Source organism: Macaca fascicularis, chromosome 11, assembly GCF_037993035.2.
Source record: "Macaca fascicularis isolate 582-1 chromosome 11, T2T-MFA8v1.1".
NCBI lineage: Eukaryota > Metazoa > Chordata > Mammalia > Primates > Cercopithecidae > Macaca > Macaca fascicularis.
Window position 1 is genome coordinate 5,511,895 of NC_088385.1, and position 18,979 is coordinate 5,530,873.

Consider the following 18,979-nt stretch of genomic DNA (forward strand, 5'->3'; position numbering starts at 1 on the left):
GGAATCACTTCATTTTGTCGGATCCAGCCAGGACTCTTCTTATTTATACACATCTTGCCTTTTGTAAAAAAATTATTTTTAGGATATTTTGCCTAAACTGACCATCTCTGGGTTATAATTTGTCTTAGATGCTCAGAGATACAATGATCCTAATTTATCTTTTGCAATGCCTGACCCGAGAAACTGTAGTGGGAAAAATCATACCAACAGGCATTTGGTTAGCTACTCTTTCTATGCTTTATTACTACATTCTCTGTGAAAATGTTCCCTCAGCTACTCTGTAATTAATGATTAAATATAGGACTAATATATAGTTTCCATGAAGCAAAAAGAACTTCCAAGCATGACCACGAGATAGTGATGAAAATTGCAATAGATTCAAAAGTGACGGGTTTATCACAGAGTTCCTTCAAAAAAGTTATTTATTGCTGGGTGCAGTGGCTCACATCTGTAATCCCAGCACTTTGGGGGGCTGAGGCAGGTGGATCACTAGAGGTCAGGAGTTCAGGACCAGCCTGGCCAACATGGCAGAACCCTGTCTCTACTAAAAATACAAAAAATTAGCCACGCATGGTGGTACATGCTTGTAATCCCAGCTACTCGGGAGACTGAGGCAGGAGAATCACTTAAACAAAGTGAGACTCAAAAAAAAAAAAGTTATCCATTGATGATCTTTTATATTGTTTCAAAAGAGCTTTTGTATTCTTTTCACAGAAAGTACACCTACTAGTCAAACATATTTGTCAATATATCTCAGTTTCTGTTTTTCTTTTTTTTGAGATGGAGTCTCAACTCTGTTGCCCAGGCTGGAGTACAGTGGCACAATCTCGGCTCACTGCAACCTCCGTTTCCCAGGTTCGAGTGATTCTTGTGCCTCAGCCTCCCGAGTAGCTAGGATCACAGGTGCGTGCCACCACACCCGGTTAATTTTTGTATTTTTAGTAGAGGCTGGGTTTCACTATGTTGGCCAAGCTGGTCTTGAACTCCTGACCTCAAGTGATCTGCCTGCCTTGACCTCCTAAAGTGCTGGGATTATAGGCATGAGCCACCACTCCCGACCTCTTCCTCTTTAAAAGAATGGGGCTTGCTGAGCTCCTGAAATCTCTTCCAGCTCTAACATTCTAAGATTTTGATACTTCGGTGGTATTTGAATAGTACTGCATGGAACTACATATAGCACTTTGCAGGTGACAAAGCATCTTTGCATCCATTACGTCACCCAATTCTCATAATAATCTTTTGAGGTACCAGGGTAGGTTTTATTTACCCTGTTAGACAGGTATAGAAGCTTGTCCAGGTCACAACTAATGACTGATAAAACTGGGAATGGGATCTAGTATTCTAGGTGTTAAAAACCAGTGTTCTTTCAGCCGGGCACAGTAACTCATGCCTGTAATCCCAGCACTTTTGGAGGCCAAGGTGAGCGGAGGTCTTGAGGCCAGGAATTTGAGACAAGCTTGGGCAATATAGTAAGACCCCGTCACTGAAAAAAAAAAAAAAAAAGTCAGTGTTGTTTTAATTACACCATGCAACCTTGAAACTAGAACTGAGAACATGAGGCAGTGTTTAACTTAGAGATTTTAAATTATATAATTGGCAGTGTTATACAGGCGTTAGCAGGTTGCTGATGACAGTCAGGATCTGTTGATCTGAATAAGGAAAGTATGTTAGTATCTATATTGGTCCCAGAATCAAGTATTAGCAAATTGTGTTAAGTGAACATAGGATGAGGCCAAGAAATATGACAGTGTAGTATTACTACTAAGCTTCTCTGATGAAATTCAAGGGTTTTTTCTCTCTTCCAATTCAATTTGGTAGGCAACACTTTAGTAAACAGTAGGGGTAAGATACAGTGGAAACAGCCAAGATTTCAAGCCTAGTAATAAGCAACTCCTACATCCCTACTCATCACAGGCCTTTTTGTCTATCCCAGAAACACATACTTTTCCCGAAAAAACAAAGCAATGGAAGGATTACCAAGCCTAGAAGAACCCGCCCTCCCCAAACTAGGTAGTTTTCTGATAAGCCTACGGTATATTTCACAGGATCACTGGTTGCTGTCTCCTACCCAGGAATCTGGAGAGGTTGACCAGAATAAAGTATTTTAAAATCCAAGTGCTTAGTCTAACCTGGAATTTCCTCAGTTTCTAGATGGCTCTTTGTAGAACAATGCGGATTCTCAAAGCAGTCCATAGTTAAAGAAAAAATTACAAACCATTGCGCTAGAGACAGCCATCTGCAGTCTCCCCTTAGACAGATGTTCAGATGGCACACATGACCATTAAATTTTACATAATATTTCAGGAAGTTCACAGATTTCCTGAAGCCCACTCATGAATCAAACTTGTGGTTAAGAACTCCTAGATTCATATGCCAGGTGGTGATAAGTGCTTTGGTATATAAACTTAAACCAAAAATTGGTGGAATAATTACCACCTTGGATACGATGGTCAGAGAAGTTTTATCCGAAGAGGTCACTTTTGAGCAGAGACTTGAGCTGGTGCAGACACCTGAGTGAGCATTCCAGGAAAGGCGAACAGCAGGAGCAAGTGTCCCTAGGGGAGAATGTGCTTGGCGGGCTCGACGTACATTTACTTGGGACACACCCTATTTCGGTTTCTCTTCTCCACTTTTCCCCTCGTCCTTGTCCCCCATTTTCTCTCTCCTGGGCCCTGGACCTCCTGAACGCGGAGGGCTACGCCTCCTTTTTCTCCCGGACTCACCAGGGCTGCCCTAGCTGACATTTTCAGGGAACAGGAAACTGAGAGTCAGGAAAGGTGAGCTCTTCTACCTCGGGTCTTGCCATTCTGCATGTCCTGAGTCAGTCACTGGTTAACTCTGAACTTCGGGTTCCTCGGCAATTAGAGATTATAAACAAAGAGATCATCTATACAGCCTATTCCAGATCTGAGAGTCCAACAGCCAAGGTCTTTTCACTTCCTTTCTTCCCCCTCTCCTTCACTGTCCCTCCCTTCCCGTCTCCTTTCTTCTCCCAGCTGTCTTAACCAACTAGCTACCCGAAACCATCCGTTCCTGGTTAGCGCCTGCGCAGACAGGCGTGGAAAATAAGTTTTGACCCAGCTTAGCAGTCGTAGTCAGCCGGGAGCGCTGGCGTGGGGGATTGTGGGAAAAGATGGCGGCTGCCGCACAATCCCGGGTTGTCCGGGTCCTGCCAATGTCACGTAAGTGTCACCGGGAACGGCGGCCCCTGATCGGGATTCCGGGACGGGGATCTAAGGTTTTGGGAGTGGCACCGTGCTGCAGCGGTCACGCCGACTTCCTAGGCACTCTGGTTTTTCTGGGTTTGGAGCTGCCTCCGTCTGGTTTCTCCTTTTGCTTTCCGCTTCCCCGGCTTACATACTCAATTATGCACCTTGGGAGGGGACAAAAGATCTTAAGTAGCTGTAAGCGAAGAGGAGAATGCGGGGGACACGTTAGAGATCGAGAGAATCAGAATTCTGTTATGGTTGTAAGGGTTTAGGGTTATGAGAAATATTTGTATGGGGCGGGGGGAGAAATGTGTAAGGGAGCGGAAAAAACCGGCTAGTGGCGAGAGGTTTTCTTGGATTGATTTTATGACTTTGTGCAAACCCTTAATGGGTCTCAATTCATATGAGCACAATGGAAATGATAATATTACAGTACCAAGGAGTCTCTGATAAGATTAAATGAACTAATATTTATGAAAGCATCCTTTTACCCAAAAGCATCTCTACGGATGTAGAATGTGTTGGGCCTAGTGCGTTGGGATCTGGGGGAGAGAGTGATGTTTGAGGAGAGAAGAATCAGGAGCTTGGTGGAAAGGAAAGTGAAGAAGAATGAAGGCTATGTTAGAATTTGGTAGCATTATTTAGTTTCCCCTCTGTTCTGATTGGATCTGCCCCACTCCTCAAATTGAAAACATACATTTGTCCTTCCATTCACTAAAAAGCAAGGAAATTAGAAATATGGTTACACTTCATCGTTATTCTTTCACCCTCTACTCTTCCACAAACATATTCCAATCAAACCCCCAAAGTTGTTTTTTTTTCTTAGTGTGTTTTAGTCGTTACAGAATATCATTTGCTTTCAAAATTGGTCATGGCAATTACTCGTAAAGCTTTATAAAAATTAGAAATGAGGACTGGTTGTAGAGCTATTGAGTCAGAATTTGTGAGATTAGCTCCTTGCACCTTAAATTTTTAAAAGCACCAGAGATAGGTTTGATGTTCAGCCTAAGGCAAGAATTAGGAGTGTTTAGATCTTTTTTGTTTGTTTGTTTTCCATCTTGGGTAGAACTCCTGCATACCACTGGGAAGGTGGTGGTGCACATCACTTATAGTGGATGGTTTTGTAGTCACAATGTCTTTGCAAAGGCATTTGCTGGTTCTTGTTAAACAGTTACATTTGTACGACGTAATGTAGATTGTGAATGATAATCACTATTTATGGAGTACCTGCTATCTACAATCTCCAGTGCTAGGTATTTTTATTAATTTTCTCTTTTAACTTACTTTCCTCTGACTGACACCATAGCTTGTGTTCTTAACCACTCTGTGTTATTATCTGGTAAGTTAAGTTTTTGAGTAAATTCTGGAGAGGCAAGTCTAGTATGTAACATAATCCACACACTATAGGACAGAACTGTGTAAGACAACTGTATATAGTTAAGTGTGGCAAGACTATTAAGTATCACAGGAAATCATAAAAGGGAAAGATTAGTATCATTTGAGGTACTGAAGGGTGATTGGAAGACCAATGGAGAATTGTAGTGCTCCCACTGTTCTCTTTAGGGCTATTATGATCTGGAAAGTCCTCTGGCAAAGACAAGTGGATGAGAATGGAGTCATGAGGTATTCAAGAGGCAGTAAAATGACTACCTGTGTATCTGGGATAGTGGAGAAGGAGGTTGAATGTGTTAGATGGGATCAGACAATGGAGACCTTTGAAAGCCAAGCAGAGTTTAGACCAGTAGTCTCCAAAGGGAGTTGTGCAAGAGGACCTAATAAGTTATGGAAATACAATATTAGAACTCCTAAAAACTGTTTTCTATAGTGATAATAGCCAACACTTACGTAGTTTAAACTGTATGCCAGACACTATTCTAAGTAATATATGATTTATAATGTGTATATCATATTGGTACTACATAGAACATGCCTATAATTTTTTAAATAAATACTTAAAAAATGCAGTATGCAAGCAAATATGTCTGGACTATTGGTTTGGATATTGCAGTAGGAAACTAATGTAGGATTTTAAGCAGAGAAATATAATGAATATATAATTAATAAAGAATATTGTTCTTCTAATAGTACTCATTATAAATGGAAGAAAGTGGAGAGGCTGGAACCAAAGAGAGTAATAATTTATATTTATTGAGCACCTACTATTTGCAAGGCATTGTGACAGATGCTTGCCCATATGTTATTAAATATCTCATCATCTTGCCCATATGTTATGAATTCTCATCAACCCTTTATACTGTAAGCTTCATGAAGCCAGGGTTTTGTATTTTACTATGAGTCACAGTTTCTAGAATAATGCTTGGCCCATAATTATTAAAAAAACAAATAGCCGTGTGAGGTTAGTGTGACATTACCTTCAGAGAAATTTGAAAGTAATAAAAGCAACTATTATTCATAGAATGCTTAATGTGCTCTAGGTAATGTGCTACATGGTTTATGTATGTTTACTCTAATCCTCTTAACAGTCCTTTGAGGTATTGATTCCTTAACTCAAGTAATTCTTCCCAGTTCATTAACTCTGCCATCTTTTCCCTGTCTTATCCTATGTTCTCACTTCCTTACTCATCACTCTTATCATTCCCTTTAATGCATTCTCAACTCCCCAGCCCAACTCCCGTTGTTGTGAAAAACATTGACCCTGATTAAACAAAACTTTCCACATAATTTGCTGCCTGCCACTAAGCAGTGGAGAACGGGGCTAGGGAAAACTCCAAACTAACTGGCCTTATTTTAAATTCATGAATACAAATCTCAGGTAGATTTTCAGTGCCACATTTTTCTAGGAAATTTGGTTTCCTTGTCTCCATAATCATTACTTAACATAGCCAGTTTCCTAATACCTCTAATATGTGCTTTGTCTCATTCTCAGTTTTATAGAGAAATCAAAGGAATCAGATGAGAACAGTCATTTTCCCATCATAAACTCTAATAGTTGATATGTGATAATTCTTTGCCTTTTCTCTTGTTACAGTGGGTGAGCTCCTTCTGTTCCAATCTGTGGCCAGTTCCTTCACTTTGCATTCAGTCTCATCCTCTCTCAACTATTCAATCCCTTTCCTGAATCAGGAATTTTCTCCCTCTACCATGGAAATCATGTCATTTCCATCAGCACATAAATGTTAACTCATATTTCAAACAAACAAACAAACAAACCTGTCCCTGTCCTTGTGTTTCTCTAATCCCATTTCTCTTTCCTCAGAAGGATTATCTATCTCCTCATCTACTTCCTTGCCTCACAGCCTCTCTCGTTTGCTCCAGTCTGGCTTTTAGTCCCACTAATCCAATAGCATTGCTCTTAGTTATACCACCTACAGCCACATCCTCCAGATTCTGTGGTCCTCCGTCCTCTTCCTACTTCACTTTCAGCATTTGATAAAGTTAACTCTTCTCTCCTTGAAACAGTTTCTTTTTTTGATTTTCAGATTCTGTTTCCTTCTGGGTTTTCTCCTACCTCAGGGGCCTGCTTTTTAATCTCCTTTACTAGCGTTTTGGGCCAGTCACTAACCTTATCTATAAAGTGATGATAAAGATAGCATTAAAAAAGATAATACCTGTGCAGCACTTAGAATAATGCTGGACACCTGCCAAGAGCTCTGTAAAGTTAGCTGTTAATATGATGTTATTATTTTGTTATATGATGTGTGTGTATGGCCCATGATGTTTACTTTTAATTTCTGTCATTATCAGTGAGCTAGGCCATTTCTCCGATTCCATACTTTTGGATAGGGAAGAACAATGGCCTTTGGGGAGATTGCCACCTGTAAGTATACCTAGAAAACAAACACAGATTTTGTAAAGAAAGTCCTATTTGTGTCTTTCACCTCTCCCAAGTGTACAAAGCACGAATGCTAAGCTCCAAAGTTTATTGGAGCAGAAGTGCGTTAGCACTTTAAACCTTTTTGTTTCTACTTACGTGAAAGTTGAGCAGCTAACTCTAAAATTCTACTCGAAGGATTTAGAAGTAACTTGAAAACTGGAGTATATCCAAAAGAGATTCGCATTCCTGCCTTACGAAGAATACTTGACAGGACAGGGGATGTTTAACCTGGAGAAGAAAATATTCAGCGGGGATATAATTGCTACACTTCATTGTAGAAGAGGGATTAGACTTGTTCTTTGTCATTCTGGAGGAACGCGGGGATAAAAAGTTCTGGGAAGCAGTCACTGATTCCCTTTGTGGTAGAACTTTCTTTCTGTTAGAATGGCTCAAAGCAGAATGGGCCGCTACAGAAAGTAGTGAGTTTCCCAACTCCACAGGTGTTCATGCAAAAGCCAGATGATTTCTTTGCACACATGCTATAGAGAAGATGTAAGCATTGGTGCATGAACTTTGAGGGTTCATTGTAGTATCAAGAACCTCAGTCGCTGAAAAAGAAGTGGTGGAATGTTTGACAAATCTCTTGCTGTTAAGCTTTCTAAAAGTCAGAACATCTTTTCTCAAGCCCTTCACTCCTTTTATCATTATTTGTGAAGTTCTTCAGTGGTTTTATAGTAAGTCTGAACTATTGAGCTGCATTCCTTTTTTTTTTTTAATGTTCTGTACTAATAATCCTCTGCTCCCAACTAATATCCTCAACTTTCTTTTTCGTTAGTCACCAGTTTCAGATTCTGTTCCAGGAGAGTCTTTGGCTGTTGCCCTGTGCTAGGCTTATTCATTCTACCTCTGCATTGTGATATGTTTCTCATGGGATTCTATCGTTTCTTTTTTTTCCTCTTTAAGACCTTTCTCGAAACATGTTATCCAGGAATCCTTCCTCATGATAACGTGACTTATTGCCCCTTTATTACATATTCTCAGTTCCTTTTACCATATAGGCTTATACTCTCCTACTTTGTGACTGTTTAATGTGTTTTTTTAAAAAATGTGACTTATCTTCTTAGGTAAGTTACATTGTATAGGGTAGGGAATATATTTCCTCATGTCCTGTGGATTCTATGTTGTAGTAATTTGTGTTTATTATTGCCCTTGATACTTAAATTACTAAAGTACTGATTGCAAAATAATGTTACAAGTTTTTTGGGAAAGGAGCTATTTGTGTTCACAGTTTTAAAAATAATAATATTTGCCATGTTTGTATACTTTGGGGTTTTGTTTAAGGTTCTGCCATTACTGCAATAGCCACATCAGTGTGTCATGGCCCGCCCTGTCGCCAGCTTCATCATGCCGTCATACCTCATGGGAAAGGTGGACGTTCCTCAGTCAGTGGGATCGTGGCCACTGTGTTTGGAGCAACAGGATTCCTGGGGCGATACGTTGTCAACCACCTTGGTAAGTAAAGTTGTTGAGTTCATATGCTGCGTTGCCATTGATCAGGATTGCCTGATGAGAAGCATGAGCTGTGATTCTCTTTGTTTTAATGGTATTATGAATTACTCCTATCTTGGATGTCTGTAATCTTTATTTGTTGTGACATTAAGAGCACACTCATGTTCCTCTATAGGAATTATTAAGATAGAAACAAGGGACTCTGAAAAGCTATGGCATCTTTAGTATGGCAAAATATTCTTTTTGTCAAATATAATATCAATTCACATACCATACTAGAATTTAAATATTTACCAAGTCACAGTTGTATAATATATCAACATTATGTTAATGTTGATCCTTTTTTCAATCCATTCTCTTTTAGGACGCATAGGGTCACAGGTAATCATACCCCATCGGTGTGATATATATGACACCATGCACCTTCGTCCCATGGGTGACCTGGGCCAGCTTCTGTTTCTGGTAAGGGCCTTTATGATTGATTGAAGTTGACAAATATAAATTACTAAGATCATTTTTGGGAGTGAGAGGCAGTATAATAAAGCAGTTAATTTCTTCCCAGAATGGACCAAAGGCATCCTGTATTCCCAGGTCATTCTTTCAGCTAGGTTCTGGCATCTCCTTTGTCATGCAAGCTCTAGATTGGCAGTTGGCAAACGTTTTCTGTGAAGGGCCAGATAGTAAATCTATCTGGCTTTGCAGGTCATAGAGTGTTTGTCATAATTACTCAGCTCTGCCTTTGTACCTGGAAGTAGCCACAGACAATATGTGCACAAATGGGCATGGCTGCATTTCAATACAATTTTATTTACAAAATGAGGCTGCAGGCTGAATTTGGCCTGTGGACTATAGTTTGTCAATCTGCTGTAGACCTGTGCTGTCCAGTGTGGTAGCCACTGGCCACATGTGGCTACTGAGCCTGTGAAATGTGGCTAGTCTGAATTGAGATATGCTGTACATATAAAATATACACGAGATTTCAAATACTCAGTAGGAAGAAAAGAATATACAATTCATCATTAATAATTTTTTATATTTGTTACATATTAAAATAATATTTTGGACATATTAGGTTAAATAAAATGTATTATTAAAATGAATTTTACTTGTTTCTTTTTTGCTTATGTGCCTCATGTTATACTTCTATTGGATAGTGCGCTATAAACATAAAAAATTCACAAATAGGGTGTATTGTAACTTGATGATTTAGTATAGATTTAACTTAGAACAGTCCTTTCTGAGCATTCCCTTTGTCATTCTTTAATCTACAGGTTCTTCCTTTAGGCCAGTAGTTGCCAACAGGGTGAGGCAGGGGAAAGAGGGTAAAGGAGGGCCATTAAGGGAGGGACTAATGGATCTCTTTGGTTGTCACAGTGATTGGAGAGCCGTCCTGGTTATTAGCCAGGGATGTTAAATATCCTACAGAACACAGGACAGCCCCTTTCCACAAAAAGTTGTGCTGCCCCAAATGTCTGCAGCCAAGCTATTGATTGCTATACTGTCTGGGCCTTGATGCTTCGATCTACTGATCTTTTAGCTGACTTCCTACTTGTATTGTCCTGTAAGGAATGGAGTTATACATTTTCCCTTTTAAAAAATATGTGCTAAACATCCTTACTATCTCTTGTAATATTCATACAGATTATTTGTAATCCATTCAAATTTTGATTTATTTTCATTTCATTTTCACATTTTCATTTATTCTTGACTCATTGTTCACAAGCTAAGTATAATACTTATATCAGAAATTTCTTATTTCCAAAATGTTTTTCTTCTCCAAAATCTTACTATTAAATATCTTCTTGGTATTAAAGTTACAGAGGCTTAGCTTATTCCTAGTTCTTCATGCCTTAAGTTTGTTGGTCACCTTGTCAGAGCCTCACAATTGAAGTATTTAAAAAGTGATAGGTGAAAACTTTCGAACCATTGGAATTAAACCAAATAACACCTATTCCATTATCTCTGCAGAGGTTTATTTCCTGAGTGTCTAGCATCGACCTGTGCTCTGAGCATGTTTGGATGAGCAAGACCACAGGGAACTCAGAGGCTTATATGTTTAGAGTTTATGTGTTTATTTTAGAGAAGGACTATTTGGGATGTCTTTAGTCTTTGTTTGCAACTGCTGTCTGAATGGCCACTTGGTTTACCCACCTGACTGTGTGCCCTTGGGCCTTATCCCTGAAAATTTGGTTTTTTTTTATTACATCACTCACTGCTATAGATTTTATGTGTATTTCACTTAATCGTCATAGTAACCTCATTAGGTAAGATGTGTTTTCCAGTTTTACATGGGGCTTGAAGAGATAATTTGTACCAAGTTAGTACATGGCAAACTGGGATTTGCGTTTCTATCTGTTTGATTCCAAGCCACTTTTCTAGACTGTGTCTTTTAACCTACTTTCTAACATCAGTCCTAACTGGTTCTTCCTGCTGGGGCTTCATCTTTTTGTTGTTGAATCTGATTTTATAGTTTGTTTTTTCTAAATTAAACAGACATTTTAGTTCTCTCTCTCTCTCTCTCTTTCATCCCCGCTTTCTTTCTCTTTTCCCTTCTTGCTGTGTCTCCTTCCCATTGCACTGACCCATGCACGTGCACTTATTTGATGCTAAGAAATTCTTGTTACTTGTTATCTTCCATTGAAATGCTTATAAAAACCTGCCCTTGACTCACCCTGAAGTTTTAGGTAGTTCCCTTTGACTCTTGTTTTTATGTTGTTAATGTAGGAATTACTAGATCTGGGGTTATAAAAGAGGAAAGAATTAAAAGGAAATAAGTAAGAAAATAGTCATGAATCTCCCCAACTAACACTGATCTTTAAAAGACACTCTTCCTATCTTCAGTCTGTAAGTGGTTGCTGTCAAGAAGGGAAAGTCGCTTGTCTCCCAAATGATCCTTGCTTCTTTGGCTGTATTTCAGAATTGGAGACTTGGTTTACTGGGTTTCTTTTCAAACTTAGTAAGGAGTAGTTGGGTGGACAAAAACAAATATGCTCCATTAAAAATCAATAGCCTCCTTTTTAGCTCTGGCATTTGATTACCTGAGTAAAGTGTACTTTTACCTGTTTGTCTCCAAAAGAGTAAGGGAATCAGCAGGGAGTTTGAGACATCATTTCTCTTGTAATAAGTGGAGCTTGTATGAAATGGCACCGTATTATGACTATAGCAGATGGCCCACTTTGAAACTTGCGTTGAGGAGGCTGCAGAAATGTTGAATGCTGAGGTATACCCGTATGTTTTCATCCGATTGCTTTCTGCTATTACAGGAATGGGACGCGAGAGATAAAGATTCTATCCGACGAGCAGTGGAACACAGCAATGTGGTCATCAATCTTATTGGACGAGACTGGGAAACCAAGTAAGTCTTTGACTCTCGTTTCTTCTTTGCTTTAGTCTTTCTTAGGGTTTAATAGACCTTCATTGGACACCTTCTATGTGCCAGCTACCACAGTGACATTTTCAATTAGTGAATAAGGGTTGGTTGAACAATCACTTGCATACCCAGTGACACCCGTCTGGTATAAGACAGCAGTGTGATATACTGCCCATAAAAAGCCAGTAGGTGGTATTGGTATGGCTGGTGTTGGTCCTGTGCTTGGATTAGTCCCTTTGAGATGGGGTTAGGAAATAGGATTTTGCCTGTTTCGCTGTTTAGCAAGCTGAACGTTGGTTGTTCTTGTGTAGACAGTGTTCTAGATGTCTTTTCTGTGTTGTTAATTGAAGATGACGCGAGGACTAATTTGAACAGTTCTTTGTGTGGATTGTTTGTTAACAAATAATGTTTTAATCCTATAATCCACAACACTTTGTTTACACCTCTTTTTTTAGCATTAAAGTTTGACTTAGTTTTTTAATATATGTCTTTCTCATCAAATATTTTGTAAGTTCTTTGATGCATTGGGGGTCTTATTCAACTTTTTGTCCCCCCTATTGATTAACATAGTATATCGTACAGAGTAAACAATTAGTTAATATTAATGAAATTGTTGACTGACCTTTTTTAGTTTCTTTTTTTTCCGTTGTGGGAAACAAAGTCCCAGGGGTAAGAAGTGATTCCTAACACTTCAGCAACCAGTACAGTCAGGTTTCTTTAAAGGGCCTCAGCCTCAGGATTCCTTGATAATACAGAACATGATGTATACTGGATTTCTAACTTAGAGTAGGCCTTAAATGGTATAGAGTAATGACAGTGCGCAGAGCTGTCAACTTTTTTTAAAAAATAATTTTGGCTTAAAAAAATTAAAAAAAAATTTTTCTTTAGAAATAGAGAAAGGGTTTTACAGTTTTGCCCAGGCTGGTCTAGAACTCCTGGGCTGCAGTGATGCACCCACCTTGGCCTCCCAAAGCGCTGGGATTACAGGCATGAGCCACCACACCTGGCCAAATTTAGCTTTAAGTTAAATCATTGCTGTTTAAAAGTTTAAGTAATAGGAATTTCAATACTGTTATGAAAACCAACTTATCACATAAAGCTTTGAGATCCTGTGTCTGGAGTTCTTAACCAATTCTTTTATTTTTTTTCCTCCAGAAACTTCGATTTTGATGATGTTTATGTGAAGATTCCCCAGGCGATTGCTCAAGTGTCCAAGGAAGCTGGAGTTGAAAAATTCATTCATGTTTCCCATCTGAATGCGAATATTAAAAGCTCTTCTAGATATTTGAGAAATAAGGTAAGTAACAACTTGATTTGGGAAGTGGTTCACAGAGCCAGAGTTTCTTGGCCCATTTGAAACATGATTTCAGTGAGAAGGGTTTATCATCAACATATCTAGAATTAAAAGGTTTTCTGATTACCTGTATCCAGAACTAGGGGTGTGTGTGTGTGTGATATTTTGACATTTTGATTGATTGCCTTCTGTTTGCAGGGAACTGTGTTAAGGGGTTTCAGAGTTGGCTAGACTACGTTACTATTGGCATTCAGATACTTAAAGTTTCTTTGGGGCATCACTGAATTATACAGAAGCCATCACAGATTTCTGCCAAAGGAATCATACCTGTGTCATCTACCATGGTTAAAGGACCATGTTTCTTTCTCACCGCTTGCATTGTAGTGGTTTTATGCCAGTCTTAAAGAGGCAATGTGAAGGCTCAGAATGACAGGGATTAATATTTGCCAGGGAAGATGCCTATTCACATAGTACTTATGCTCCTTTTACTCCCAGAAATGCCATACCTAGAGACTGACCACTGTCGTTTGGTGTCAGTCTGTAACCTAAGTGAAACACGTTCATTGTTAGGGACACAGAAGGGCTATCCGCGTCTGACAGTATGCTTAACATTTGGATTCTGCCATATGGGAGACTGTTTTGAGTCAAACTGATAAGGACCACAGAGTTCCTTGATAATGGTTCCACATTTTTGACTCGCCACATTAATTTACTGGATAAACTATTCATTAAGCACCTACTATGTATCACATGTTGTGTTAAGCACTGTGGCTACAGTAGTAAATGGAGAGAAAATAAGAGAATACTTGTGCCTGCCTCTGCCCAAACATTCATAAAATCATCAGAATTTCATGACTGTTTGGAAGGAAATGGGAGGTGTCAATGGGGAGGAAGAGAGAGGAGTCAAAGATGTCCAGCCCTCTGGCTGGAGCCACTGGGTAGACGATAGTACTGTTGAATAAGATGGGAAATACTTGAGAGGAACTAGGCTCTAGGGCAGTGACGCCTAGCCTTAGTTGCACATTAAAGCCACTGAGGGAGCTTTTACAAATTCTGATGCCTAGGCTGTGCCGCAGACCAATTAAAACAATTTCTGGGGTTGCAGCTTTAGCACCAGTATTTTCTAACTCTCTAGGTGATTCCAAGGGCAGCAAAGATTGAGGAGCACTGTTTGACTTGAGAGAATGGAAGATGATTGAGTTTTGGACTCATGTTTCAGGTGCATTTCAGATGTGTGTCAATCTTCTGGGTAACTGGTATGTAGGGTCAGAAGAGAGGTCAGAAGAGAGGTCTGGGTTGGAGACAGAAATGTGGGAGTTACCAGCATTTCTTGTTAGTTGAAGTAATGAGAGGGGTTAAGATGGCTGAAGATTGAGAAGGGAGTTTCAGATTGGGCCCAGAACATACCAATGGTTAGTAATCTGGTAGAGAAGGAAGCACCTGCAGAAACCCTAACCAATCAAACAGAAAGACTAAGCAGGACATGATAAGGCAGAAGGGAAACCAGGAGAGCACAGTGCTGGGGAAGCCATGGCAAGACAGTCTCACAGGAGGAAGTGAATCCTTATGAATGCCATTGAGAAGTCAAGCAAGATGACAACTGTAAAGTCACCTTGGATCTACTGACTTGGAGGTCATTGATGATCTTATCAAGAATAGATTCAGTGCAAAGGTTGGAGCAGAATCCAGACTGCGGGTAAGTGAAGGGTGAGTTGGAACTGAGGAAGTGGGAATGGTAAGGGTAGGTACGTTTTCAGGTAGCTTGACTGGCAAGAGGAAGATGAAAGACTGAGAGGATAGAAGCTGGAGGGGGCTGTGGAGTTGGTATTTTTTTTTTTTAAGGTAGAGGATCTACATTGTTTAAATGCCGATAGGGAGATGCTGGTAAAAAGAGTGAAGCTGAAGGTGTGGAAGAGACAGTAAATTGCACAGGTTCCTGAGAAAGTGAGAGGACGTGAGCTGTAAAGCATTGGAAGTGACACTGTTGCTCCCATCAGGTAAGACAGAAGGAGAAAATTGTGCTTTATATACCAGAGTTTGTAGATTTAGTGGTGAGAGCTTGAGGTGATTTTTCCTCTACTGTCTTATATTTTGTTTTTTATTAGAAGGCAAAGTCATTAACTGGAAGGAAAAGAAAAGAAAGGGATGTCTGAAATTTGAATAGAATAGAACATGTTTCAGATTGTCTCATGGGAAAGTAAATTAATTAGAGGAAAACACAATTTTTGGGAAATGTTGAGGGCCCGGTTAAAATTGGAGGTGTGAATTTATAGTGGTACCAATTCATGATTTTTATTGATTTATTTTCCTGCCAGCTGCTCAAGGCAGTGGGAGTGCATGGCCCAAGGGAGGCAAATGGAGTTCTTCTAGGATTAGAATTTTGCCTGGGATGGCTAGAGTAAAGGACAAAGGATGGTTTACAATATTGGCAAGAGAGTGATGAGAAGATGGCCTATGGGACCTAATCTGGAATTCAGAGGGGAGGACAGGAACAGTCGGAAGAGCTGATACAGGGGAAGCAGATTCAATGTACTAGAGTTCTGGAGAAGGTTGAGAAACAGGTATCCTGGGAGCAGATGAACAAAGAACAAGCAGGCTGGAAATTGTAGGAAATGGACATCCAAGAGTAGGATGTCTTCATGTAATACCTCAGAAGAGGAGCAATTCCAGATGTTGATATGGTAGTGGTGAAACTGAGTTAAGAATGGTAGAGGTGGAAGGAAGAGGAGGTCATTGGAGTTGAGCAGCTCAAGAACCTGAGAAGTCCAAGCCCACTTGGACATTGATGTCCCCCCATTGGTGATGGAAGTAGAAAGGAAGACTGAATTAGGTGCTGATGTCTTCATCGAACAAGAAGGCTTGCCTAGGAGGCTAGGAGATGATAATAAATAAGGATGGTACAGCAATTGAGATCAGGAAGATTAGTGACTCTATCTCCACCTCCTTTGGATATGTAGGTACTGCTGACACTTCCATTATTGTAGCCCACTGCCACCATTCTGTCCTTTTCCTAGCAGGCTGCTAGATGGTTGACACAAACTAGAGAATCTGTAAATCGAAGGAAAAATGGAGGCTGAAAAAAATCTACTTTGATTTTTCTCCTTCTTCAATGTAAGCTTCCCTTAAAATAAAAAAATAGGGAGAGACCCAACCAAAGCTGTAAGGTGCAGGACATTTTTGTGGATTATATGTTTTAAAAGTTCTGTGTAACTGAGTTTTATGAATTACACAATTACCTTTATCTGGAGGAAAATATCACCTTTGAAATACAAGTCATGTCTTAATAGTGGAAAGAGTGGATGCTTTATTCGCTTGTCTCAAAACTCAAAACAAGTTTGTCTGATTGTCGTTTAGGCTGTTGGAGAGAAAGCAGTGAGAGATGCATTTCCAGAAGCCATTATCATAAAGCCGTCAGACATCTTTGGAAGAGAGGATAGATTCCTTAATTATTTTGCACGTACGTATTCTTTCTTAATGGTAGAAGAGAGGGATACTGATTAACCAAGTTGAAGTTGCTCAAGCTAACAGTTTTCTCTGATTGACAGACTAAGGATATATTTTTTCTTTCCTAGTTGCCTTTTTCTCCCCTAAGTTTGTATTTTCGTAGTCAGTGTAGTCTTTGTTATATTCCATATCAAAAGAAGCAACTTAGATTAATAGAAAGAGCATGAACTTGGGAGTCAGAGACTTGAGTTTAAGTCTTGGCCCAGCTAACTCTGTGACTTGGCAGATATTCGAATATCACATGGAATAGTTTCTTTATCCTAAAATCCCCTCCCTATGTTATATGTATTGATTCTTACCCTCCTACCTACCCCCAACCCCAGACAACCACTGATCTTTTTATTGTCTGTATAGTTTTGCCTTTTCCAGGATATTAGAATCATGCAGTATGTAGCCTTTTTAGGTGGACTTCTTTCACTTAGCAATATGCATTTAAGATTCTTTCATTTCTTTTCATAGCTTGATAACTCATTTCTTTATATAGCTGAATAGTATTCCATAGTGTGGATTCCATTGTACTGGATATTGGTTTAACCAATTTAGGTGTTTCTATCTTGTTTTTCCCCCTGTTGCTTATGTCCACCTAACATCTGTAATAATTTCTACTTAAAAAATGTGTGGTAAAATATATGTAGTATAAAATTTCCCATCTGCTATGGGCTAAATTATGCCCCCTCAAAATTCGTATGTTGAAGCCTTAACACCATTGTGAATTTATTTAGAGTTAGGACGTTGGAGGTAATTATGGTTAAATGAGGCCATAAGGGTGAGGTCATAATTCAGTAGGATTGGTGGCCTTATAAGAAGAGGCAGAAAGAGAGGTCTGTGTCTCCCTGTGTGCACATACTGAGGAGAAGCCATATGTGAGGACACAGCAAGAAGTCTGCTGTCTACAAGCCAGAAGGAGAGCCCTCACCAGGAACCAAACTGGCTGGCACTTTGATCTTGAATTTGCCAGCCTCCAGAACTGTGAGAAAATACATTTTTATTGTACAAGCCACCCAGTCGATGGTATTTTGTTATGGTAGCCTGAGCAGACCAAAGTAGATTTTCGTACCAAGAAGCGGGGTGCTGCTGTAACAAATACCTAAAAATATGAACGTGCCTTTGCAACTAGGTAAAGGTAGAGGCTAGGAGAGTTTTGAGGTACCTGGTAGAAATATGGACGTTAAGGGTGATTTTTGTAAGGTCTCAGATGAAAATGAATAATATGTCATTGGAACTGGAGGAAAGGTGACCCATATTATAAAATGGCAAAGAAATTGGCTGACCTGTATGTGTTCTAGTAGAAGGTAGAACTTGTGAGTGATGAAATTGTTTATTCAGCTGAGAAGATTTCTAAGTACAAAGTATTGAAGAAATGCCTTGGTTCCTCCCGACTGCTTATAATAAAATACAAAAAGAGAGAAAGATGAAATGAAGAAGGACTTGCTAAGCAAAAAGGAACCAGAACCTGAAGATTTGGAAAATTCTCAGCTTACCCATATTGCAAAAAATGAGGAAGCTTGTTTTGAAGAGAACACTAGGAGTGCGGCTGAACAACCGTTTGATGAAGAGCCTGTGGATGCGACTCACACACTGATAAACTGTCTCAGCAGAAGCCAGGAATAGAGATGAGATTACATCAGCAGAGTCACCACCAGTTCGAACTAGAAGGGGCAGAATGAAAGAAGCCTGTCAGACTTCTGATATCCTACAGGACCAGACCATAGAGCTATTTGGCTGTGAATTTGAGCTATTCTTCAAGAAAAGGGAAGAATGACGCCAAAAGTGGTTCAGAGATGTTTAGAACTACCTCTTTGGTTTCAAAGGATGGAGCCATTGCCTCACTTTCAACAGACCATATGGTCTGTGTCAGAGGCCTGGGAGGTGGGACCACCCAGAGTCTTGGAGGTACAGCTGCCTGGTCGTTGGGACTGTAGCCGTCTGGAACCCTTGAGGTGTGACCCTCTGCCCAGCAGAGCTAATGGGGTGGGACTACTGCCCCAATAGGTCCTGGAAGTTAGAACTACCGCTTCAGTGGGTCCTGAAGGTGAGACTACCACCTCTGTGAATCTAGAAGGCAATGCATCTAGGCAGAGAAGATTATTCTTGATTTTTATAGCCACCCTAATGGTTGTAAGGTGGTATTTCATTGTGTGTGTTTTTGATTAGATTCTAAAATCTAATAGAATTTACCTTGCTAAATTTTGGACTTGCTTGGGACTTGTCACCCTTTCTTCTTTCTTACGTCTTCCTTTTAGAATAGGAATGTCTATCTTAGGCCTGTCTCACCGCAGTATTTTGGAAGCACATAACTTGTCTGGTTTCACATGTTC

At 39.8% G+C, this 18,979-nt stretch overlaps 2 protein-coding genes and 1 long non-coding RNA gene across 8 annotated transcripts in view; 2 read left to right on the forward strand and 1 right to left on the reverse strand.

Moving 5' to 3' along the window:
- The window catches only part of AKAP3 (A-kinase anchoring protein 3), a 42,137-nt gene extending 39,108 nt beyond the window's left edge, over positions 1–3,029 (reverse strand). For 2 of the 5 annotated variants that reach the window (XM_005569863.4, XM_045364561.3), the window contains exon 1: positions 2,437–3,029. The gene's annotated coding sequence lies outside the window, so the exon portion shown is untranslated. The remainder of the gene's footprint in view (positions 1–2,436) is intronic. The other 3 variants (XM_005569862.5, XM_065523589.2, XM_005569864.5) reach the window with 2 other exon arrangements.
- An 84-nt stretch (positions 3,030–3,113) lies between these two features.
- Positions 3,114–18,979, forward strand: part of NDUFA9 (NADH:ubiquinone oxidoreductase subunit A9) — a 38,784-nt gene continuing 22,918 nt past the window's right edge. The window contains exons 1-6 of one of the 2 annotated variants that reach the window (XM_065523594.1): positions 3,114–3,284; positions 8,326–8,496; positions 8,858–8,955; positions 11,757–11,848; positions 13,019–13,160; positions 16,512–16,614. In XM_065523594.1, the coding sequence (XP_065379666.1) occupies positions 3,134–3,284; positions 8,326–8,496; positions 8,858–8,955; positions 11,757–11,848; positions 13,019–13,160; positions 16,512–16,614 (757 nt within the window). In that variant the 5' untranslated portion in view covers positions 3,114–3,133. The remainder of the gene's footprint in view (positions 3,285–8,325; positions 8,497–8,857; positions 8,956–11,756; positions 11,849–13,018; positions 13,161–16,511; positions 16,615–18,979) is intronic. The other variant, XM_005569865.5, reaches the window with a different exon arrangement.
- Positions 14,291–15,173, forward strand: LOC141408010 (uncharacterized). Its single transcript, XR_012419884.1, has 2 exons — positions 14,291–14,376; positions 15,032–15,173. It is a non-coding gene; the product is annotated as an uncharacterized lncRNA (long non-coding RNA).